Here is a 24956-nt window from a genome sequence, read left to right on the forward strand (position 1 = left end):
GAAACCTTACCACAAGCCTACTGATAAGAACTCCCTGCTGGATTACAGAAGTCATCATATCAAACATTTGAGAGACAATTTACCATTTGGTCAGTTTTTACGCCTCAAACGTAATAGCTCTGACTGAAATAAGTTGACATTGGAACCAACAAACCTTGGGTACAAAAGAGTCTTACCAATTGCAATACTGACCATGTCACTTATCAGATTAAATGTACTTGTGGACTACCATACATGGGTAGGAATCAGAAAAGTCAAAACTTGCATTATCGAACATAGGAGTTCCCTAAAAAACTGAAATTGCACCTATGGGCAAACACTTTACTCAAATGAATCATGGCTATGAAGACTTTACTTGGACAGTTCTACTCTCCTTCAAAGGTAGCAATGCACTTGCATTGGAGAATAGATTATTCAAAAAAGAACAAGAAATGATCAACATGATGAACAGTGATGTGATTGGTTTGAACGATTCAGTCGAGTGGTACAAAATTAAGAACTAACTACAACCTAATAAAATGGTTTCCCTCCTCAACAGTTATGGGCCATTCATGCACCTACCAACAGAGAGACTATCTTGTCATTTTATTCTTCTATATGTCTGAGGTTAGGACTACTTTCATTAGCAGTCCTGTTCCACAATGTCGGCTATTCTGGCATGATTAGTCCGCAATCCTCCACATACTTATTATTGTTTTAGTGGCATTTGTTTTTAGCAATTTTGCTACGTATCAGCTCGGCTTGGTCTCTGGGTTGCCGTGAGCCACAACAAGATTCATTTCAGCTACATCTGCGGTCCGTCTGCGCTGACTAACTCTTGAGGTACAGTGCTTTATATATTATTTACTGTTCCTATCGAGTAGAGTCTGTTTAGTAGTATGCTATTCATGTTACTTACAGACATGTTATTTACATAAACAGGCCAAGTATTCACGTCTATGTAACTCATCTTCCGACGACCTGAATCCTCAGTGACATTTGCAATTCCCCTGTGTTCTCGACGCTAAAGGTAATTTTCATGATAATATAATTCGCTCATATCCTAGTAAGCATAGCTAAAAGTTTAGGCTTTGGCCTCCTATAATAAAACTGGGCACTATACCTTTGATATCTGCAGGTTGCCTTTACATTCCGTTTGATTTGATTCTGCATTTCATCAGAATTTCCGGGCCACTCGATAAATTCCAGGAAGGAACTCCTACCTCTAGTGCGACTCGCACTTTCGGTGCAGCCACGGACTCATCATCTGTTGGTGCTCCTCTTCTAAACTTTCTAGCCGGACAACTCACCAAGCAGGTGTTAGGCAGAAGCCTGTGCAGTTCCCTTAGGGACCACTGCAAAAGGCTTAAGACTACAGGTGTTGGCAGTAAACCCAATTGGTAGCAGTCTGTACCACCCAGATTTACCTGGTACCTGTGGCTGAGCAGCCAGACTTCTCTCAAGAAGAGTTAGACAGTATATAGAGTATACAAGATAGGTACCAAAATACAGTAGCACAAGCAAACACTGACCAGAGCTTGGGTATAAAAGTATATAATTATTTATTTAAAAACACACTTTGTAAAATACACTAACACTAATATGGCAAGCAAGTTCAAACAAAGTCACTAACTATATATATGCATCCCTGATCACTTATTGAACAAGTCTTAGTTAAAACACCACTTATTTTCAGACAGAGGTGAGTGCTTAACCTAAGATGGCACTCCAATAAGTTAATTAAAAAGGGAGGGAAAAAGGCAGAATTAGGAACATTCACAATACCAACACTTTAGAAGAACCAGAGCAAGTCAGAAAAGGCAAAGTCTACTGAGGAGCAAGAAAGTCATAGGCCAGGCCCACTCTTGAAGAGAGCGAGCCGGAATGTGTCCAAGATCACACAGTTGAATAGTACTTTTAAAGAGTTGTTGCAAAGAGTTCAAAAAGGGTTGGCTCAAGTCAGGAAAAGTTAGCTAGTAGGTCCCAGGTCACCCCAGGATAGAAAGTCAAGGATTTACGGGACACCTTGAACAGTTTGTTGCAAGGGAGACCAGGCGGGACTCAGTACCTGAAATGGTGAGAAAGCTCCAGCGGGGGCAGTTGTTACTGGTAGCGGGTGGAAGTCGGTGCTTCGTCCAGGGGAAGAGGAGATCTCGACGTGGAGGAAAGCTGGAGGTCGTTGCACTGCCAGGGAAGAAACCAACCGCGGAGTTTCCCGTTTAAAAGGTACTACCCTTTTATTCGCAGTAGTGGTGAAGCGTGGCTATCCGGGCGCCGGGGTGCTTGGCACGGGCGATTCGACCACGAGACGATCCAGGAAGGCGAAAAAGAGGGCGAACTGGTTATCCCCACCAGTTCAGAGGAAGACGACTCTCCAGGATGAAGATCTTCTCTGTCGTTGGGAAGTGGTGAGACGGTTCAGCAGGGCTCCACCGGTGGTGTCGTCGTTGCAGGTCGGCTCAGCTCCTCTCTCTTTGGATTCTTTGGTCCTGTGGCGACTTCTGAAGTTCCAGTCCCCAAAGCCCTGCTTTTATGCAGAAAACCCCCATTCATCAGTCCTACCTGACATTCAAACATGCTAAGTGGTGAGCCGGGCCACTGGGCCAATCACACAAGAGTGCGACTTGAGTTGCCAAGGCAACTCAGTCCAGGGTGCCTAAACCCCCCTCCCACACATCCTGTAGACCCAGACAGAGTGGCACCACTTTTGGAGGCTTCTGTGGAGAAGCCCGCCAAAAAGTGGAACAAAGGGCTCGACTTGGGTTGGAGTTACAAAGGCGAACACAAACGCCATTTTAAAACCGAGTCCTTGCAAAAAGACCTAACCGGGGAATAAATATTAAATAAATAACATTGCACCAAAAAGTGGTGCGTTTAAAATGAATGGGAGAATCCCATAGGAAATATTCCGGTGGAATATTTCGCGTGGTTACCACTGCCACCAGCCAGAAACTCGATGAGGGGGGACTGCACAGTGCCCCCTCGAAAAGCAGACCCTGGGGAAATCTAATTACCCCTACCAGTACTTCCACAATATGATGGTTGCTACTGGTTCTGTTCACAATTAAAGACTAGTAAAATCAATGGTGACTTTACATGCACTGGGAGACAGAAGTCAGTCCTAGGGTATGGAGTATATGTTTGGGGGTCACTATGACACCCCTGTGTTACTGCACTGAGGGTGCTGTGTAACACACTTACCAAAAACCACATGAAACCCTATGGAGTAAAAGACCCCATAGCCCATAAAACACATTACAAAGTCAAAGGATATCTCAAATCACGTCTAAGAGTGGGAGAAAGAGAGTCTCACTCTTAGCAGGAGAAAAAAAATAAACCCCAAAAATCCAGCAAAGCTGCTGGGGGACTCACTAGGTTTGGCTTTAACAATTCAGAAGTGCTAAGTTTATGCTTTTCTCTGCAGCTTTGGCAACGAAGGGCCTATTAAGAAGTCCCATCATCTTACCTATGAAGTTGCTCACCCCCACAAGAACCATCCAAGGTATTTTTACCTTTATTGTGTAGGTTCTAAGTTCTACTTGGTGAACTGCTAAGGAATTTTAGCTATTATTTTGCTTACCCTTTATTTTCTTTTAACTCTACAGGTTGCACTGGTCTTTCCACTTGGATTCACTGAATAGGATTCTACTCAAAAAGTACCCTCCTACATGTTCAGACCCCATTGCTCCGGATTGTAACAGAGTTAACAACTACCAGATTTGTCTATGACCTGATAAATGTATACAATGACCTAATGCTTTGATACATATACAATTGTTTTTCTGTAATAAAATTCATTCATTGGTTTAGACAAATACCTATGATAATTGTTTTACAACGGTTTTTTTGTCAACAGCCTTAGTGCTAATATATGTTTAGTGATTTAATTATTCTTTTAACCATTGTTTATACTCAATTTAAATATTGCTGATTTTTATGCAAGTCTGCTATTAATTGCTACTTTGTTCAGTGCAACCTGTTACCCTGAACTGTATCTCATTTATAAATATTGTCTACCCACCCCGGTCCTAGATAAGAGTTTACACTCCAAACTTGTGTTTGTATAGTATGACCGGTATTCCTCCAATATCTGAAGTCACTTGTAGGTTCTGCATGTAAGAATTTTTCTTGCATTACAGTTTCCTGCACTTTTGGGCTTGGCACATGATGGTTTTATTTAACTTTTAAAGCTTCATTCATTTGTAATATTCATAGTTAATAATTATGATTGTTCATCCAGTTTTCTCTCAATTCGGTATTCAATAAGCATGAAGATATGTTGGTTATGCTTTTCTGATATTCAATAAGCATAAATATATGTTTGTTAATCTTTTCTGCTATTCAATAAGCATGAAGATATATTTGTTGAGTTTTTGGTTCGGGATTCAATAATTGTTAAAGGTTTCATTCAGTTCCTTCTAGTCATTTTATATCTTTGTAAATTGGTTTTAACTTGCCCAACACTCAGACTTTCAAAAAATGTGCTTTCCTGAACACGCGACCACTCCGCTACAAAGTTATTCTCAATTGTTCAATAGTTATCAAGGCATGGGATTGGAGACCTTTGAAAACATGTCTAATGATGCATGCGGCTAATCCGATACTAAGTAATTGCTCTGCATAAGTTCAAACACTCGCATACCGGGTTTCTGCTTTCCAAGAAACTCACTGGTTGCTTATTTGGGGGTTCCCGCAGCGCAGATCTCTCGGCCTTCTGTTCTCACACTCCAGGCTCCACCTTCTGCCCCTCGGGCACTCCTGGGATGGCTTCTGGTCCCAGTAGAACGGGCACGGGCAGTAGACCAGAAAAAGTGGAAGACTCCCTGCATGGCTCCCCTTGCAGCGTTCGTTCAGTTCCACGGAGCCCCAGCTCCTGGGCTGCACTCCCATGAACTGTCTGCGTGCCGCACACTCATAGGCCTCTTGCTGCTTCTCTTGGCCTCTTTGTTGCTGCTCCACCATCACCGTCACTGCATCTCCTGACACCATGTGATTGGGTCTCTCCTTATACCCTGCAGCCCTTTAACAGGCTGCAGGTGTGAATGTAAAATCAACCCTGCTTGACCAACATTAAGGGGACATGTCTGACCTCTACAACTCTCAGCAGGCCTCTTCTTCGTCCCAGTACCAGAGTGGTGAAAGCACCTAGTCTTCATTACTCCTGGTTGCCTCTTATTCGTCGCAGCACTGTCAGTAGTCACATATGGGGGAAATCCGGGGAGTTGACACTCAATAGGCCATAAGGGCAGGGGAAGGATGGGTTTGGTCATTAGTAGGAACAGGGGGATACCATGTCTCTCCCAAAGGCATCCCATTCCCAGTCCTCAAACACCCTGGACCCAGGTGATCCTCCCTCGCTTGTCCACCCCCAGGGTCAGAATACAGGAGCAATGGCCTTTCACTGGCCACTTGCGCAGAGGGCCCATGGGGAATAAGAGTGAGGATACTGTAGAGGAGGAGCCAAGTACCTCTATCAAAAGCTCTGCCCCCACATTGCCTATATGTTGGGAACTGGAAGCTGCGACACGTGCAGTACCAGTGAGGATGCCAATACCACAAGGAATTCTTGAGACAAAGTATCCACTAAGAAAACCCTATATGCACTCATGGAGAAACAATGGTCTTCTGGACAGAGTCCCAGAAGAACTGTGAAAACGAATGAGAAAAAAGACTGGTGACGTCATACGAAGCAGAACTGACGCACTCAGAAAATATACAAATGAAGAAAGTATATAGACATTCTATTGAATCTGAAGATAAGGTGTCGAAGATGACCAACATTTCAGGATCGAAATGAAGATGCTCGTGTGAAGAAGCACTGAAGAAAATGCAAAATCATTTTACACTTGGACAGATGCCGCAGCGCAAGTAGACAAAGTAATCTTAACGCTGGCTACATAGTAAATAGATTGCGACGATGCACTAATGTATACACATAGGAATGTATCAAATCTGGATGTTCCACAATGTACTTTAGAAAACATGAAACCCTGTCAATGGAGAGGGCTCAGAGAGTGGCACAGTTGGAAAATAGCTAATGGCGAAGGAGAATTCAAGAAAGCCTGGCTGGCCCAGCACCAAGAGTTGAGGCCACAGTGAGCCTGGTTGTCTGTCAAAAAGTTACAATGAACATGAGAAAGAAACAAACTTTTGTTTGAGGTGGAATGAAAAAAACACTGAAGGCGTCAAGAGTTCATCATTTAATAGTAGCTCAGAAACGTGGTCTAAAGTCACATGGTCAGATCGAAATAGACTGTTGGTCAAGCTGCACCGAAACCAGAAGATAAGACCATGCCATACTCCCTTTTATTCTCAGGCACAGAGAGTTTCTGCAAGGCCAAGTTTAAAGCCTAATTGAAAGGCAGACCGCAGGAGTGATGATAGAGGTTGGGCTAATTGAGTGGGGAGGCATGACCAGGCCAACTCTCCCAGCAACTGGTGTAACCAGTTTGCGTGCTGCTAGCAAGTGGAATATTCCAGAAGGGTTCATGTATGCCAACCAATTGTAGAGGGCCATGTACCAAAGAGCCCTATAGATTGTATAACCAATAGATTGTTATGTATTTTGTGATGATGAAGACGAATTGCACTAGAGGAGGGCGTAGTTGTCTAGCTGATGTTATAGACCCAATCACAATCCCGTCAGTATGGAACGTATACTTAGATGTTCCCTGTAAGCCTATCACTTTCCTTAGTAGGTTTTGTAGTTTGCCACGTAGTATGACGTCAATGATGACGAATTTTCACTATATAAGAATGCTTTTTTATGAAATGTGTTGAGATTGCTTGCGCAACGTTGTTTGATGTCTGTTGTACTCCCTGTTTTAGATAATTGCAAATAAAACAGTACCAAGTTTTGGCAACTTCCAGAGTCGGTTTGATTATTGATGTACCCCCACCCATCTCAAGTATTGCTACCTTGTCTTAAAGACGATCTGAATTGGCCTGCTTTGTGTGCCCCCCTTTCATCGCTTCCGGATTGGGGGACGCGCTTTTTCTATCGCTGTTGCGAAGCTGTGGAACAAGCTGCCCGTGGCAATGAAAACAATATCCAACCATTTGGCCTTTAGGAAGGCCCTTAAAACACATCTTGTTTAAACTCAGTGGCTGATGTTCGATGACTGTTTATTCTGGGCTTCTTTATTTTCCTCTCCATTGCAATGATGCTTCCGGGCGACTGTGCTTTATACAAGAAGTCATAACATAAAGAGCCTCAGGTCTTGGGGTTCACGTGGTAGCAGAGGATGGTTAAGCCCAGTAAGCTTTCAAGGGTCTCAGAATATCGGATGTCCACCGCATTTAGCCGGAGAACTGCAAGGCTTCCTGTGGATAGCGGCCAGGGAAAGTTCTTGCAAGACAAAGAAATAGGTGGGATGGGTCCATCTATCACGAAATCTTCTACTGGTTTCCACAAGGAGCTGAGCGGACCGAAAGCGACGGCGGCTGATGAGATGTTCTCGAGGGTCAGGAGCTGAAAGCGAATGGCGAGTAGATTTCTGAGAAAGGTGGAAAAAAATGAATGAGCATTGAGTGGGAAAGTGATAATGGAAAGAAAGTAATGGTGGGTTGGTGGGGTAGTTAGTTAATGACGAAGAGTGTCACAGATTAAACCCATACCCATAATCCTACATTCAAGGAACGTCTAGAAGAAGTTATTTCAAAATCTAAGTGGATAAATAGGCTACGAGCAGACAGGTTGCTAAAGGGAATAACTTACACTCCGATCAGAGTAAATTTAGGGGTAAGGATAACAGCGAGGAGCGCTGAAAAGAGATATATGTTGGGGCCAGCCAGTTCACCTGTTTGTATATTGTATCTGTTTTATGTATAGAGGAAGAAATGAGATGTCAAAGAGCGACAAATTATAGATTGTGTTAAGAGGTTGAGGATACATTATTTAGTCATTAAAGGTACTGATCGAATAGGTAGATTGGAGATTTTATTGTTTCTCTGAAATGTATTGTCTGTGTAAAAAACGGTAATTATTGACAGTCATTTGAGACTTGTCACAATGGAGGAAGTTACTCCGCTTATACACTTATGCAAACAGTTTCCAAAGGACACACCTAAACTTAAGCAATATAGTGCAGACTGGGTTAAGGGTATGGCAGATAAAATATTCATGCCTTGGTCACAAGGGGGATCACTGTCAAAAGCAGTTCTGCAGCACATGACCACATACTTGCACGCTGCGTACACGGGACAGAAATTGGAGAAAAGGCTAGCTAACCTAGAGCTGTGGAAAATGTTCCAGGAGGAACGGTAAGACCCGCCTCTTGAACACTGGATGCTTAACTAGTGTAAAGAGGGGGGTGTTGCCTTCTGCTCCCCCTACCTCTGCCTGAAGTAAATGGTGATAGTACGAAAGGTGAAGGAGTGTACCCATTAAGGGATCTTAAAGCAGCGGCAGGATATGGTATTCTGACACATGAACCGCCTGCTTATAGCAGTGACGAGAGTCCAGAAAGAACTTCAGGGAAGGATGTAATCTCTAAAGTCTTACTGGACAAAGAGAAAAATGAACGACCGAATGTGACTCTAGATACTCTAGTTATAGAACAGGAAATTAAGAGAAGAAAGGAGAAAAGGGCAGAGCTGACGAGATAGCGCTGATACAGAATGAATGGATGGTCAGATATTGCTCAAACTTGATGGGCAGAGCATCGAGGAAGTAAGGCAAGAGAAAGATCAAGATGAACAAAATGAAAAAGATAGGGGACAAGAGAAATGATTGAAAGATGAGAGTAAAAGAAAGAATAGACAAAGACAAGAACAGATGCATCAGGAAGAACAGTTGAGAATAGAAGAAAGCAGAAGAGCAAAGAAAATATGACCACAGACAAAAAGCAATTGAAGAATGAGAGACTAGGAAAGAAGAGAGAAGAGGAGGAAGAACAGAAATTAAGAGATAAAAGAATGCAAGGACGCAGAGATGAAGAGGTGCGTAAGGCAAATGAGAGGAGAGAAGTGAAAAGGCAGGAAGAAAAAAGGGTTAGAAAATAAGCAAAGAAACAAAGGTCATTTGATGAGGAAATAGAATGAAAGAGAAGACAGAGGGCACGTGATATTGATTGCATCGAGAAAGAGCTAATGGAACCAAGTCCAGTGGTGTTATGGGAATACAGAATAGTTTCTCCCGTCAAAAGAGGTGATGCCAGAACCCTCTAGGGTAAACCTAGAGAAAAAATTGAGATAGGAAATATCAGAGACAGAATCGAGAAAGCTTATCAGGAGAGGAGGACAAAAAGTGAATCGAGAAACAGAGGAAAAGATCTGAAATTGCGCAGTCACGAGGCAAGGAGGGAAGTCTGTATAGTCTCGAGCATAGAGCCTTGTCTTTTGACAGGCTGACTCTAAACAGAGATGAGAAAGAGGACAGACATACTAGTTGGGGACAAGATATGTCAGACGAGACAGAGAAACCTTCCGTGGGGAGGAGGGTGCCAGTGCATGCGGTCCTGAGGGATGCTTACAGACAGTGAAATGGTCAGACTTAGACCAACCTAAAGAAAGGACGCCAAAGCCTAGTACCCAGAGCGACCTAAAGGGCAATCTCGTATTGAGAGAGGGGAATCGCCACCATATGTGAGCAGACTAAGGCCATTGCCAGGGAGAAGGCGATCAGGAACCATTGTCCCTACTATGGATAGGCAGACAAAGGGAGCCGATTGCGACTTTGGGATTTTTGCAATTCCATTTGTTAGAAAAAGGAGGAGCCAGTCCGCAGTATATCCCCTGTCCCCAGAAGGATAAAGACAATTTAAAATCCAAATTGCCCAGCTTAACGCAGGGGCAGTGAAATGGATCTATGAATTGGAAAAAATGACAGAAGGAAATACTTTAACTATAGGGGACATTAAGGGTCTTCTAGCAGCTATCCTTGGGAAAAGGGCTGATGACATTTGGACGAGAGCAGGATACACAAGTGTCACACCACAGAACACAGCGCATGACAGAGCGCCATTTAATAATTGTAGATCGGCAGTCTGGAGAGCGCTTAGAGTATAATATCCTGATACGTCAGATATGGGTGCAATCATGGCATGTAAGATGCAAGAAGACGAACATCCACTTGCTTACATTCATAATTTTCAAGAACAGTGATCTTTGGAAACTCGACAAGCCTTGGGAAAAATCAATACCTGTATTCTATCATATTCTGTGTCAGGGATTGCCAGACCAGTTACAGAGGCAGCTCAAGAAGCTGGTGGGTAGTAAAGCAAAGCCATGGTCATAAATACAACTGACCATTGTGCACCATTACTGATTGTTGCAAGAGAAAAATCATAAGAGAGAAGATGCTAGGAAGCTAAGCTAGTTCAGAAGAAGCTGTCAAAGTACGCTAAAGAGAGGGCCTGGGACACAGCAAGTAGCGGGGATGCCACAGGTAAATCAACGGCAGTTGGATCAAGGAGGGAATGGATTTATGCTGAGAGGCATGGGAGGCTTCTGAGGAAAGGGAGGCTTTCAGAATAATCAGGGAAACTTTCACAATAAGCAAGGTGGTTTTCAGAACGTGCAAAATGATAACCAAGGCATGCAGGGAGGGCAAATTAGAAGACTCCTTCCTGTGTGTTGGACATGAGGAATGACAGGACATATTGCGCAAACATGTGGGAGCCAAGGGTATATACAGAAAGGCCAATTCTCAAGTGGGGGGCAGCTTATCCTCCACAAAATAGAGATGGGTTCACCCAATATCAGACAGCGTATCAAACACAGGTACCGCAAATGCAGCAGGCTTTTCAACCTCAGCAAGCACCATTGAATCTGCCACAAGGGCAGTCACAGCACACACCCATGCAGATACAACAGACTGCAAACACAGGACAGTTATTGACTCCTAGAGTAAGGATGTCACTGTCGCGGGAGGGAACCCATTTACAGGTACAGGAATAAGCATGTATCTACAATAGGACAGCTCACAAGGTGACTTGATGTGTTCAGTACTATCGGTAACACCAAATCCTCAAGAGGAACGAAGGGTTGATGTTACCATAGGAGGCAAATCCTTTTCTTTTTCAGTAGACACTGGGGCAACTCGCTCATGTATACGGGAGGGAACATTTCCATGAATGCTCAAGGGTTCTCTGGAGCTACAAGTAGAGTTCCCTTTACTGAGAAATTACCAGTCTCTATAGGAGTGTGTGATGTGTCTGTCCCGATGTTGTATTCTAGACAGACACTGGTTAATATTCTGGCCCGAGATTTAATGACGAAACTAAATATGACGATTTCCTTCACTGACGAAGGCACAGTGTGTTCCACGCCAGTATTACATTATTTAAATGTGGGTGAATTTATCATGGCATTTACAGAACAAATAGCTCTGTGAGGAACGCTGTTAAAGCCACACGGTTTTCACTATGGGGTATGCATTTTGTTAACATGGCTACCCAGTTTAGTGGGAAAAATTATGAGAATTCCTGATTAATTTTTTTCAGGCCAGAGACACCAATGGACGAAGAGGGGGCGGGGGGCAGATTTTTCCCCTAGAAAAGCAGGCAGCTATCGTGTGAGGGGAACTGGCCATGCTAGAAGGATTTGATGACGAGGGCAGGGCATGGAGAACAGTGATTGCTATTGGGGAAGGATACAGATTGACTAACGTCACTGACAAGGATATGTTTAAAGACGATCCACCATACGAAGTGGTGTTCGAGATGAGCCCCACTTATTGGATCAGAATAGAGAGAAGGGAAATCCCACAGAGAATGGTAATAGTGTGGCAGGGCCCTGCATTTTTTGATGAGGACATGAAAAGGTGCCAACCTCTTTATGGACTACAGGCCCTTATGATGTAGGCCTGTTGAAGGGGGTGGGAGAGATCAAGATAAAGTTGAAACCAGGAGCAATTTTACCTCGAGCAAGACATTATCCCATGTCTCGAGAAGCAGACAAGGGTATTTTTAAGACTATATTAGCCATGATGGAACAGGGTATTTTGGTGACATCAGAGTCACCATGCAACACTGCAGTGTATTCAATTTCAAAATCGAAGGGTGGTTTCATGGCATTTAATTCAGGACATGAGACTGATAAACCAGATTGTAGAAGCAGAGTTTCCTCTAGTTCTGAATCCTGCGACAATTTTACATAGTATTCCCCCAGAAGCACGATATTTTACAGTGATTGACTTGAAAAATGCGTTTTTCTCAATCCCATTGTACAAGATTTCCAAGATCTTATGTGATTCACATTCCGTCAAACTAAGTTGAAAAGCACACATTTGCCACACGTTTTCCCCAAGGGTATTATAAGTCTCCATCGATCTTTAATAGGGTCCTACAGATGGACCTAGACAATATTTGCCAAGCGCTGTGCTGCAATACATAGATGACATTTTAGTCTGTAGAACAACAGAGGAAGAGTGCAGACGAGACTCAATTCAGCTAATGATTATTTTAGCAGGATACAAAGTGGATAACGAGAAATTGCAGTACTGTCAAGAAGAGGTGTTGTACATAGGTCAGTTAATTTTGCATGAAGGAAAGAAAGTTACACCTGAAAGAGCTGAGGCAATAATGAAAAAGTCAAAACCACACACGATAAAGCAAATGCAACAGTTTCTAGGATTGTGTAATTATGTCAGAGCATGGGTATTTATTCCTACACAAGACTCCTTTTGCAGGCTTTGAAGAAAGCACAGGTGAATAAGGAATAAGGAAAAAATTGAACGGACTGAGGAGATGGAGGAAGGGTTTGATGAAATGAAAAAAAGCAATTTGCACAGCTCCAGTTTTAGGGATTCCCAATTATTCGGAGGAATTCTTTTTGTTTTTGCACACAAATGGAACAATTATGACCGCAGTACTCACACAGAGAACCTCATTGGGGTACAAGCCATTAGCATATTATAGTGGGATTTTGGACCCATTTATGAGGGGTCAATTCCCTTGTGAGCAATCGCGGGCAGCAATCCTGTTTGCTATTTAGAGTTCTGCAAGCATAGTGATGGGATGTTCCATAACTATTTGTTGAGCATGCTTTATTTGCTGCTTTGGAGAAACCTAAGGGTACACTGACATCCCAAAGAGCTTCTGTCTATGAGGTAGTTATATCGAATCCAGAAATTAAAATAGTTAGGTGTAAAATAGAGAATCCTGCCATGTTTGTAGCCGAACCACTAGCAGCGGATGAGCATATACACGATTGCTCAAACTATGAGGGGTTTTATGATGCAATTCCGAATGTAAAGGAGAACGTTGTAGCAGCGGGTGAGGTTCTCTTCATTGACAGCTCTTCGAATATTTATCAAACTGATGGTGAAAGGCATTCAGGTGCTGCGTAGTAAGGCACAGAGCTAATGGAGAATTCAAAGTAATGACAAGTGTAAGACTGTCTCACTTTTCAGCATTGGCTGCAGAATTGGTGGCGTTTGTTGTCATGCTCGAGAATCACGCAGAGCAGGAAGTGACGATGTACAGTGACTCCGCCTACGTGATGCCAACTGTGCACGCAGGGTTAGCACGATGGAAAAGAAGGGGCTACCTCAGAGTGGACAGCACTGCAGTGTAACACACAGCATTATTGGACAGGCTCATTAAGGCACTACAACTCCCAGTAGCCATTTCAATAGTTAAGTGCGTAGCACATACTAAGAGAACAGACTATTTCATGCGGAAACCAAGCCACGGACGGAGAGGCAATAGAGGTTGCATATTCAACTGATATTTGATATTCCAGGCGTGAAAGAAAAAATGGTCTCTATAATGGTTGTGAATGAAGGGTTTAATCACTTATCATGAACACAATTGATGGAAGTTCAAAGTGGAGCCCCACAGGAAGACAAAGAACTGTGGACAAGGAGGCGGTGTTCTTTTTCCCCTTCCGAAGCATTGTGGTGACAAGACACCACTGGTAAACCGGTGATGCCTGTAGCCTTATTAAGGGTGGCGTTAGAGCAGCTACAGTACCCCGCGCATGTTACTAGGGAGAACCATGCAGCAACCATTGCGGAGAACTGGTTCGTACCCAACCTGTTAGAACACGTTGCTTTTTATGCAGTAAATTGCATCGTATGTCATAAGTTTACTGCTGGGCACACGCGAGAACAGTGAGAGGAGTAATTCCTCGACCAAATGTTCCTTTTCAGCATTTACATATTGACTATGTTTATATGCTGCTTCTCAAGATGGATTGAAGCCTGTCCATGCACACTTCCTGATGCCACTTTGTAAAAGCATATGTATTTTGCATTATAATGTTGGCCTAAGCATGTACACATTGAACTGCGCCATAGCGATTTACGAAAAAGCCATCTTGGCTGCTTTGCTCTCATTTTTAATTCGGAGAACAGTAAGAACTCAAAAAGTCACTGCTTCGGAGGGTTCTCTAAAACATGCCCCTGCACTGGAATGTTGAAACCGTTGAGCACATTGTTTCTCTGTAATGGAGAGCCTTGAAGCACTGGCACAAACGTAGCTAATCTGTAAATTAGGTGCCATTCTGTCTTCCTTGACTCTCTTGTTTTCCTGCAGCTAATTGTGAATGTGCATCCAGACAATTAAAGCGAAGCACAATTCACAGCATATGTTGTTCTGAAGGATCGAACTACTGAGTAGAAATACAGACTGACCATTTAGTCTAGCAATAATACAGATAAAGTAATAAAGTAGAGCGAGGAATGTTACCTTGTGTTCGGAACACGATATACTCCGACACCCCTTTCCGCTTTGCTTCCCAGACAGTAAATTGTCTGCAAGGTGACGTTGAGTGTTCTAACACATGTTGCCATGGTAAAATGCCCAAGTCCGTAGGTCTATAGGTCACCAGCCATTATCACGTGATGAGCTAGCCCAAAATCGTCATGGTATTCCGAATGTGCATTAAACATATCTACTCCCCCAAGTCTTAGCTCACCAATCGAGTGTTAATAAACTGTTGTTTATATATTTGGTTCCTCGTGACTGGTGTGTCTTCATTTCTTTGCAGTAGCCTCATATTTTTGGACTAACAGAATGGCGCCCGGAACGTGGCCTCTTCCGATCAGACCCAGCGCTTGGCGAGGACGGAGTGTACGGAATGAGATTGGAGTATCAGGGGCCCCTGCACCTTGAGACACGAATCCTCAGCAGACTGCTACTTACGATCTCTGGACGCCACCGTTCGCCTAGAGGTCCTGACGGCAAGATACCTGGACTAGAGGCTTTTTGTGAAGAAGCCCAGCCACGACAATTTGGATACTTTGATGAGAGATCTTTTTTGATTGGGACATCGTAGAAGGCACGAAGTAGGCCCAAGTATGGGTCTCCAAAACTTGAAGAAAAAACTTGCGATGAAGTAGATCTTCGCCAACAACGGATTCCCGCTGCAGGTGATCATCGAAGGAGAAAATCAGAGAAAAGAAAATTAACAAATGTATCTGAGAAATCTCAAAATAGTCAAACTTGAAGAGCAAAAGAGAGGATTCCCAACACTCAAACGTGCAGTAAAAATGTGTAGATGGCCACTAGTGGTGGAATTTAGGGAGATGACTGTCATTGGATGGGGGCAGTATGACCCAAAGGACAGTAATTGGTATAGAGGAGGAATACAGTTTTAAGGCTAAAGTAAAACTGCTTTGCTTTTTACTGAGTATTCCCAGCCTGACGACGGGGAATTTTCACGAGCATATGAATCCATGCCACACCCCATGCTGGAGAACAATATATACTTCTTTGGTTACAGTTCTAAACATACAAAGTCAAACTTTTCAAAACTGTGTAAAGTATCACTTATGTAACTATGGCCAACTATCCGGAAATCATGCACAAATTCATATTGTTCATGTGGCCCTGAAGAAGTTGTTCTAAACCCCTTTTTGTGAAACACGTGTGGTCGTAGTTGCAAAAGTGATAATTACACTTTACACAGTAAATAGCGCAGACAACTGGTACAACTGTGTGCTGATATTTGTGATATAATGTCATTTAAAGGACCCGTTAACAGGTGAAACGTCGAGTCACTGCCAATCTCTGCAGCATTTCTTGCAAATTTTAACATTAAGGACAGCATCAAATTGAATAAGAAATATAATCTGGCGCAACAGATTCTAAAATCCATCTGTACATGTACCAAGTGATTTTATATACATCATGTGTTAATAAATGTACAGCATTATATACTTAAAAGATGTGTTCAATAAGACTATTGCTACACAAACAGTTGAACCACAAAGTTAGGCTCACCAAATATCGCTTATGAAATATGTTTTATCTCAGATAGTAACTCCAGCTACATTTATTTATTGTTTGCTTGTTAGGCGCTTATACAGCAAGTAAAATACTGTTTCAATGCGCCGATAGGGCGAAGGAAAGGAACACTGGAATGAAATAAAATACAAAACATAATTTTTAATAAGTGCAGTGGAGGGAAAAAGGACGAAAGGACCAACCTATTATGCCTTGTGAGTATTCAGAACATGCAAGTGCAGCAAGGAGTACTGGGGAGTCCAAGCTCAAGGGTGAGCCCACAGATGAAGTGCTTGGGTTCATGAGTGCTACACAGCCTGGAGTCACGTTAGGTGTAAGTGTGAACCTCTAGGGTGGCGGGTGTGCCAAGGCAAGTGCTGAGGGTAGGCAGGTGCTGGGCTGATTGGGTGTGGGAGGTCAGGGGCCCTGTGGATGGATAAGGGCCCCGGACACCAATCACATCAACTGTGGGGTTAGCAGAGGAGAGAAGAAGGGAAGGAGGCGGTAAAGAGGAAAGTGTTAAGGAGCTACCAGAATTTAAGAAAGTCCTGCTCAAGGCGCAGAGGCAGGGGGAGGCTGTTCCATAGGAGGGAGCCAGCTCAGGAAAGTGGTTGAACACCTACCCTCTGTTTAGCCAAATGCTTTACACACAAAAAGTTGGTGCCAGAGGAACGCAGTTGTCTAGAGGGAGAGTATTTAGTGAGATAAATTTGAAGATACTGTGGTCCCTGGGCCCAGAGAGCCTTGTGGATGATGCAGAGGGACTTGAATTTAATCTGTGCAATAATGGGGAGCCAGTGAATACTTTTTAGGGCAGGAGAGATGTGGCCGCTGGGCTTGAGGGGACAGACAAGTCTTGCTGCACGATTTTGGATTAGCTGGAGGGGTCGCAGAGTGGAAGAAGGTAGATTCAGAAGGAGGCTGTTGCAATAGTGAAGCCTAGAGAGAACCAGGGCACTGGTAACATTGAGACTCTGGGGGAAAGAAAGAACATGGAGAATTCCTTTGAGAAGGAAGAGCTGAAAGTGGGACTTCTCGGCAATGTCCTGAGTGCGAGGGAGGAAGGAGAAAGAGGAGTCGAAGATGACTCCAAGGTTTCTGGCTTCAGAAGAAGGATCAGGGGGAGAGCCCAAGGGAGAAGGCCAGAGTGAAGGGAAGACGGAGGGAGCAGGGGACCTGATGGGAAGGATCCCCGTTTTACAGGTGTTGAGGCAGAGATCGTTGGAAGTGCACCAGGACTGGATGGCAGAAAGGCTGTCGGGGATGATGGAGGGTGCAAGGGGGTCAGCAGGAAGGTTGAAAAAGAGATGTGTGTCATTTGCGTAGCACTGGAAGTTGGATGAGAAGGAGGATATGAGGCGTGCAGGCTGAGCAAGGTAGATGTTAAAGAGCCAAGGGGAGAGGATAGAACCCTAGTGGACACCACATATGGAGAAGAAAGTGGGAGAGGAGAAGGTGCCCAGGATGACTTAGAAAGAGTGGTCAGTTAGGAAGGATGTCGGCCAGTCCAGTGCCCGTTCCAAGATACCAAGGATATCGTGGAGCCTTTGTATGAGGATGGAATGGGTGACTGTGTCAAAGGCAGAGGAGAGATCGAGAAGGATGAGGACAGCTGGGGAGTTGGAGTTACAGGTTTTCAGGAGAGCAGTTTCCGTGCCTCTAGATGCTCAGAATCCAGATTGATGGTCATGGAGAGCACCAACAAGTTTGGTGTGTGAGTTGAGTTGGGGCAATGCCAGCTTCTCTAGCAGCTTCCTCAGGAAAGGGGTGATGGCGATAGGGCGGCAGTTGGCAGGAGAGGTAGGGTCTGCTGAAGGTCTTTTCAGGAGTGGGCACACAAGGGAATGCTTAAGGGAGGAGAAGAAAGATCCAGTGACAAAAGAGTGATTGCAGAAATCAGCGAGTGCGGGGGCAAGAGAGCCAATGTTATCTTTGATGGTCCTGGATGAGCAAGGGGAAACCTGTTTAGAAGAGACCTTCATAGAGCGGAGGAGGGTGAGGGGCTAAGGGAGGCAACGGGATGTGGGATGGGTAGCCAGGGTGTTCAGGATGTCCTGAGTTTTATTGTCGAAGTGTGTGGCCAGTACGTTGCAGATGGCCTGGGAAGGAGAAGGGGAGGAGGAGACTGCAGAAGGGTTGCCTAGATGCCTGCAGATCTTGAAAAGTTCAGCCGTGTTGTTGAATATACTGGAAACCTGTGCCTGTATGTGGGCTCTCTTTTTGGCACTGAGGGAGAGTCTGTATTGCCTTTGAAGCAGACGGCAAGACAGTTTTTCAGAGGATGAGCATGAAGTTTGCCACTTCGTTCTGCCACCATGCACTTTCGTTTCATGTCTGCAAGTTCGGAGTTGTACCAGGTGTTACGCTTAGAGGCAGGTATCAGGCGGATCCTCATGACTGGGGCAAGAATGTCATGAGTATTGCTGATGGACAGGGGGAGGTTGTTGAGTGCAGAGTCAGAGGTAGAATCTGAGGGGGTGAAGGCAGCAGCTGACACTCATTTCATTGGCGGATGTTAGTGAATAAGGTTGGGGGGTGATCAGAGGTCCGAAGTGACATAGGTGGGAGGAGAGGAGAGATTGGGCTGACCAGGAGAGAGGGGTGACTAGTGGGGGAGAAAGAGAGAGAGGTCACAGTGTACAAGGGTGTCCAGAGTGTGTCCAGCTGAGTGGGTTGGCCCAGAAGGAAGAATGGGGAGGGGAAGAGAGGTACAGAGGTCAGTGAAGAGAGTGGATGCAGAGCCAGGGGAGTCCAGTTGGATTTTTAAATCACCCAGGAAGTGGTGATTGTTGGTGGATGAAAGTAAGGAGGAGTGGAAATCGGCCCATTCAGAGAGGAACAGGGTGGTAGCGCCTGGAGCCCGGTAAATAGTGGCAATGGACAGGGTGTAGATGGGAGAGATGACCAACTTGCAAACCAGACTTTCAAAGGAAGAGTAGGGCTGGGTGGGTAAGATGGAAGCAGGACCCCACTCAGGGAAGATTAAGGCAACCCCCCTGCCAGTGCGGTGAGGTCAAGGCTTGGAGATGATCTTGCGGCCGTCAGGGAGGAGGGAGTCAAAAGCAGTGACTGAGATGGCATTAAACCATGTCTTTGTAAGAGCGAGAATGTCATGGTCAATGTCTACAAGAAGGCAGATGTCAGCGGAGTCTTTGTTGGCTGAGCTGGAATTAAGAGTCACGAGATGGAGGAAGTCTCTGCCTTTGAAGGTTTTTTGAGGTGGGGTACAGGGGCAGGGTACACCAGTCAGAGGAGGGGGAGAGAGAGTAGAAGGGGGAGATGCAGGCGTAGGGAGGAAGTTAATGAGAGAAGGCAGGATCCGGTCAAAGAGAAGGAGGTTGGTTTGTAGACCCTGAAACAGGATAGTGCCTGTGTTATAGACATTAACGAAGCAACGTGAAGATGAGACGCCGCCCAAGAGGACTTCCCATTTGGTGCCACCTTTGACGGCAGAAGATGTAGAAGGAGAGAGAGTGAAAATGAGACAGGGGTCCATAGATCTGGAGAGGGGACATAGATGAGGATATCAGTGAAGATCTCTCTGGAGGAAGCACTGGCATAGGTGTCTGAGATGGGAAGACCAGGGTTTGCACTCAAGATGTCTTTTTTGAGGTTTTTCCTACCGGACTTCATGAGAGAGGAAGTATAGGTGATAGTGTAGCAGTTAGAGAAGATGGGTGAGATGAGAGAGCCATAGGGGCGGCAGATGTTAGTCGAGGAAAGAAAGAAGAGTGGCTGCACAGCACAGTTCTAGCTGAACTCATAAGGTGGCCTAGTAAAAGTGCATTGCATCTTATTCTTTCACTTTCCATGTCTCTGCTGATGGCTAGCCTTTAACGAGCTTGATGACATTTATCTTACAATGATATAGCATAATATTCCACATTTCAGTTTTCAGTGATTGGGGGAGGAGCATGACAAGTAAAATTATGGTGGTGGTTATTTTATTTACCTTTAGTGCCATGCCGTCAAACAATGCTATTTTACCATCTGCTGTTCCAACCAGAAAAAAATTCTTTTTTTTGCTGGAAAGAAAACACAAGGGAGACACTGAACAATCGGAAGCATTGTTAATAAAATTATTTTTTACAGGCTACGTACATACTTTGAGGACATATGCCATTTTCTTTCCCAAAAAATTGAAAACACTGCAAAAAGTAGAATGAACAATTAAACACAAAATCATGTCATGCAAAAATGAGGACCTCTACTAGCTGGTTTGATACATTTTTGCAGGCTCTGTTAAGTGAGAATCCGGAGATGGACAAGGTGTCATTTTGGGTAACTTCTCTCTTTTTTAAACTATAGTCCTATCAGTTCTTAGACCTATCCTATAGAAAATAGAGAAGTCTAAGGAGTGTTTATCAATATATCATACAACATACTCTCTGTATGTCTTCCAGAAAACATAGTAAATCCAGATCTCTGCCCCTAACACCAAAACAGAACAGAAGCTAACAAAGTTAGGGACTTTTGCCACATGGGTGAATGGTGGTTGGTTTCTGTTCAAATGATATGTCTATGTTTCTGAACAGGGGGTCCCTGACCACATTCCTCAGTTTAAACAAACAGGCACCAGAATGTCTCCTTCACTTTCTCCCACCTAAGACTGTGAACTTGCTGTAAGTCAATGTCTTTTCTTCCCTCTTTGGATTTTGCCAGGCACTTTGTACCAGTCCCCGGGTACCTGTGATACCTGTAGGATGGCTGGGATTTGAAAGTCCTGTACCAGGTACCTCCATGGACTCACTTTCCAGTGATGACAACCTGCGCTCCACAGCTGTTGTCGATTGCCTCACCGTGCAGTCTCAGCTTGTACAGCCCAACATGGATGTGTTGTCTCTTTGGCTCAGCTCAAACTAAAATGATTATTACCCTGGCTTGGGGCCGTTCGGATCTCACTCTGCTCTGGGGTCGTTTGGTTCTCACCACGGCCTGGGGTTGTTCGGTTCTCACCTCCGTCTGGGGCTGTGTCTCACCCCGCTCTGGGGGTCATTTGATTCTCACCCCACCTTGGTGCTGCTTGGTTTTCACCCCACTCTGGGGTCTAGTCTGGTTCTTACCATCCTTGGGGTTGTTTGGTTCTCACCCTGACATGGCGTCACCCCAGGCCACACCTCCCAGGAGGAGCAGTCTCTTGTGTGGCTCTGCCGGTCTCTCTTTTCACTTCCACCAATGCAGATGGGCTCTCCTCCCCCTCTGCAGAGAGGGGTGCATGTATGTGTTGTTATCTGGGACAGATTAAGGACGGTGCCCGAGTACGGACAGAAACCACACCAGCCATTGATACATAAAGTGGTGCCTCATTACATTTGTCAAATCCCATATATCCAACAAACCTAATGTAGTCTTGAGACAAGGGAGTTTAACGCATATCCCTAATGTAGGGATTGCATGTCTTCTAAGGGGGGAGGGCTCTTCCCCAGTGGGATACTGCTTGCCCTGTCCCTTAGGGGGTTTTAAGCTTTGTAACCTCACCACCATAATCCCAAAGGGGGTGGCTCCCCCTTGGGGAGAGGGAGGAATTCCCTAGATTTGGCACAAAGCAGAATATTGACTTTGGTGAAGGTCACCTAATTTAAGCATTAGTAAATTACTACTTTTGCTAGGCTTAAAGTGAATGCCATGTGCGTATCTTAACTCCTGTGACCTAGTCAGTAATCTGACCTTATCAAAAGGGAACATGAACCCCGATAAGTCTGGCGTGGGAGGCCTGCCAGGGTGAAAGCCATAGCCAGTCCTATGTTGGGAGAATGCTGGCAGTTGAGGGCCCCAACACCTGTCCGCCCTCCAAGTGCCCGTATGTTAATGAACTGTAAGGCTGTCAAAGAAGGATGCTGACACAAAGGTGGCATAGTTTTGGTTATAGACTTATTTTGAAGTGAAAAAGGATCCTTGCTATCCCCAACTATGCCGAGTGCGAGAAACCAAAGGGTGTCTCACCCGCTAGTCCTCGGGCACTTGTCATCCAGGTGGCCAGGATATGGCCATCGCTTTTGGATCCAGTTTCTGGGGGTGGACCAGTGCGGGAGGATCACATGGGTGAGGGGTCTTCGGGGAGTGCGGGTTGAGACAACCAATGGTCAGACGCGGTATTCCCCGATTTCCCTTACCCATGACCCATCCCTATTTCATAGGATCCTGCAATGTCCCAACTCCCCCCTTTTCTACACAAACACTGGGCCAAGGAAGAGGGCGATAAAGAGGCTAAGCCTTACACATTTCATTGGACATGTCCCGCTAATCGGGCTAGGCAAAGTCAGGCACTTGACTTTAACTAAATACATACAACATCCATTAAGCTCTCCCCACACAGATAAAAGGCGGAACATAGAGACACCATCTAAGCGAGGTGCAACATGAGAAGGAGCAGAACTTCCGGCACGAAGGCGAACCTACTGGAGCAGAATGACTCACAGAGGGACAAGAGCAAAGGGTTGAGAAACCCAGGAGATCCCTGCAGGAGATTGTTGCCTTCGAAGAGCTGTGAAAGATACAAATCCCAGACAAGAAGACTGCATTGTGTTTCAAAGGCACCAGCGACTCTCCTGGGTCAACGGCAGAGTTGGGGAGGTGAGGACAAGCCTGTGGTAATAATCGTGACTCGAGAATTGAAACAGAAAAGACAAGAAAGGCATACACACAGTCGGTGAGTGACATGAAAGGCTGGTGTGTATTTAGGAAAGATTGAGAGTGCAACAATATATCTCACAATTGAAGGTCGCACACGTGTGGGTGAGACGCGAAGGAAAGCAGACCTGTGAAGAACTTTTGATTGCTGATGACTGTGAAGGCATCGATACAGACTAGCGGAGTGGTCTGGCGAAAGGAAGTAGCCCACTCCAAAGTCCCAGCGAAAGGTGAATTATTTGTTATAAAACGACAAAGTGAATGAACTCTAAAAATGGCTAAGGATTAAGAATAATCCTGACAAAAGGGGAAGTGACAAGGTGAATGTTGAACTTTTGTGCTTATGATACTGAACTGCCCAGCCCAAGAGACACTGGGGCAGATAAAACAAGAGTCTGAATTAAAGGGAAAGTCGAAGTGGTCCTGCGGAGGTCTATAACAAAAGTCTCACACATTTGAAAGTTTTTGATATCAGGTTAAGGTCAGAGCTCGATTGAGGGAGACCAGAAGTGTGATAAGAAGGGAACCCTAACAAATGTGGGGAAGGGAACCCCTAAAAGTGCTTTGATTGAAAGGTCCGAGTTCGATCGAGGGAGATCTATGTGAACTTTTTTCTTTGAAAGGTCCGAGCCAGACGGAGGGAGACCTACGTTAACGTTTTGTTGAACTGTGAACTTTTTGTTGAACTGTGAAAGAACTGGTGTAAGATACAATAAGTGATTTAACGTGGAAGGCCAAGCGGGCCTCGTTCCATGTTTTTGGATCTGCCTTTATTTTGAGAAACTGAACCAGAGTGTGTTGTCCTGTATACGGGGACGGCCTGACTCCGTGCTATCCAACGTGGGAAGGAGAGCTGATTCAACCACACTTATTCTTTATGATATGACATTGATTTTCCTTTGCATACATATGAGCCTTTACACACATTTTGTATAAGAGATAGGGCAGGGATTAGGTTTTGTTAGTATAGGCCATCTTTGATTTGACAGAGACTGACTAGGATTGTCTTTCCTTATTATAGGGATAGTAAAGACTACTCCCATCTTAGCTATAAGGCAAAGTAGGAGTTTTTCCAAACCCTAAAAATTGAATCCAGGTTTTGAAATTGAATCTATGATGTCAGTGTCATACTTGTGATACCATGCCTCCCTTACACCAGTGATCTAGTCTTTCCCATTGTTATGATGGACAGGGTGCCAGACGACCCTTCCCTGGAGGCCAGTGGGCTCCTCTTCCCCACTGTTATGGTACGAGGAGGAGGAGGAGGTTGAATGCACTCCCAACACTTCAAGAGTCAGTCAGCGGTATGCCTTGTACGAAGCCAGGTATGGATTGCTCGCACGCCTCCTACCTGCGCCTGCGTGTGCCCTCCAGGTTTCCTGTACCACCCATTGCCTGCTCTCCGGCTTCAGTATGTCACTGGGGCTTCCAGGGATGGCGGGCCGTCTTCTCGGCTTTCCCAGTCTGCTTCTTCAGCTCTGTGGTGTCTGCAGCTGCTGGGCCACCCGATTCTTCTTGCCCTTAGCCTTGTGCAGGGGTCCGCTCCTGCGGAACCATTCGAGGACTCATGAGGCCAATCGCTGTTATCGTGTGGTCCTGGGTTCCTCTTCTCTGGTCTGCAACCAGAATTTAGATTTGCCACGCCAAACGCTCTCCGTATCTGTTGCTTCCCAGCAGGTGCTGTAGTTGAGCTTGGCACTGGGGATGACTACTTTCCTAGTCCATTGTCGGTTTTTATACAATGTAGCCTGTTCTTTAGGGGCGGGCTGTCAAAGTCCCTTGTTACTTTTGAAAGGTTGATCTCTATACCTCCTCGGGTCCACCTCCTCTTAGTACCTGTATCAGGAGTAGTCGGTCCTTTCTGTGTTCTACCTCGTCTTGGTGTTTTTGAGACTATTTGTTTCTTTTGCATGACAGTAGTACATGGTTCTGCTTTCACAAAAAAAGGTTGGGGATGGAAGGACATGTGGAGATGTCTTATTATGCTCTGGGCTAACTCCAAGATGGTTGTCCTAGGGGGGCTGTTGAGTAGTAGTGTCCCTTCCCTAGCTGCATGAAAAGGGTCTCCCCCTTGGGTAGAAGTGACAACACCTTGTGAATCATCACAGAATGCTACCAGATTGTATTAGCCCCATGCCTCTGCAAACAATTACTTGCCAGTCCTTTACTCAGCAT

At 44.9% G+C, this 24956-nt stretch overlaps 1 protein-coding gene across 1 annotated transcript in view; it reads right to left on the bottom strand.

Annotated features, from left to right (window-relative positions):
• The window catches only part of LRRK2 (leucine rich repeat kinase 2), a 2398611-nt gene that overhangs the window by 194641 nt on the left and 2179014 nt on the right, over positions 1-24956 (bottom strand). The window contains exon 46 of the mRNA XM_069629211.1: positions 20104-20176. Coding sequence (XP_069485312.1) covers positions 20104-20176 — 73 coding nt within the window. The remainder of the gene's footprint in view (positions 1-20103; positions 20177-24956) is intronic.

The sequence above is a fragment of the Ambystoma mexicanum genome, chromosome 12 (genome assembly GCF_040938575.1).
Source record: "Ambystoma mexicanum isolate Mex_15411 chromosome 12, UKY_AmexF1_1, whole genome shotgun sequence".
Lineage (NCBI taxonomy): Eukaryota > Metazoa > Chordata > Amphibia > Caudata > Ambystomatidae > Ambystoma > Ambystoma mexicanum.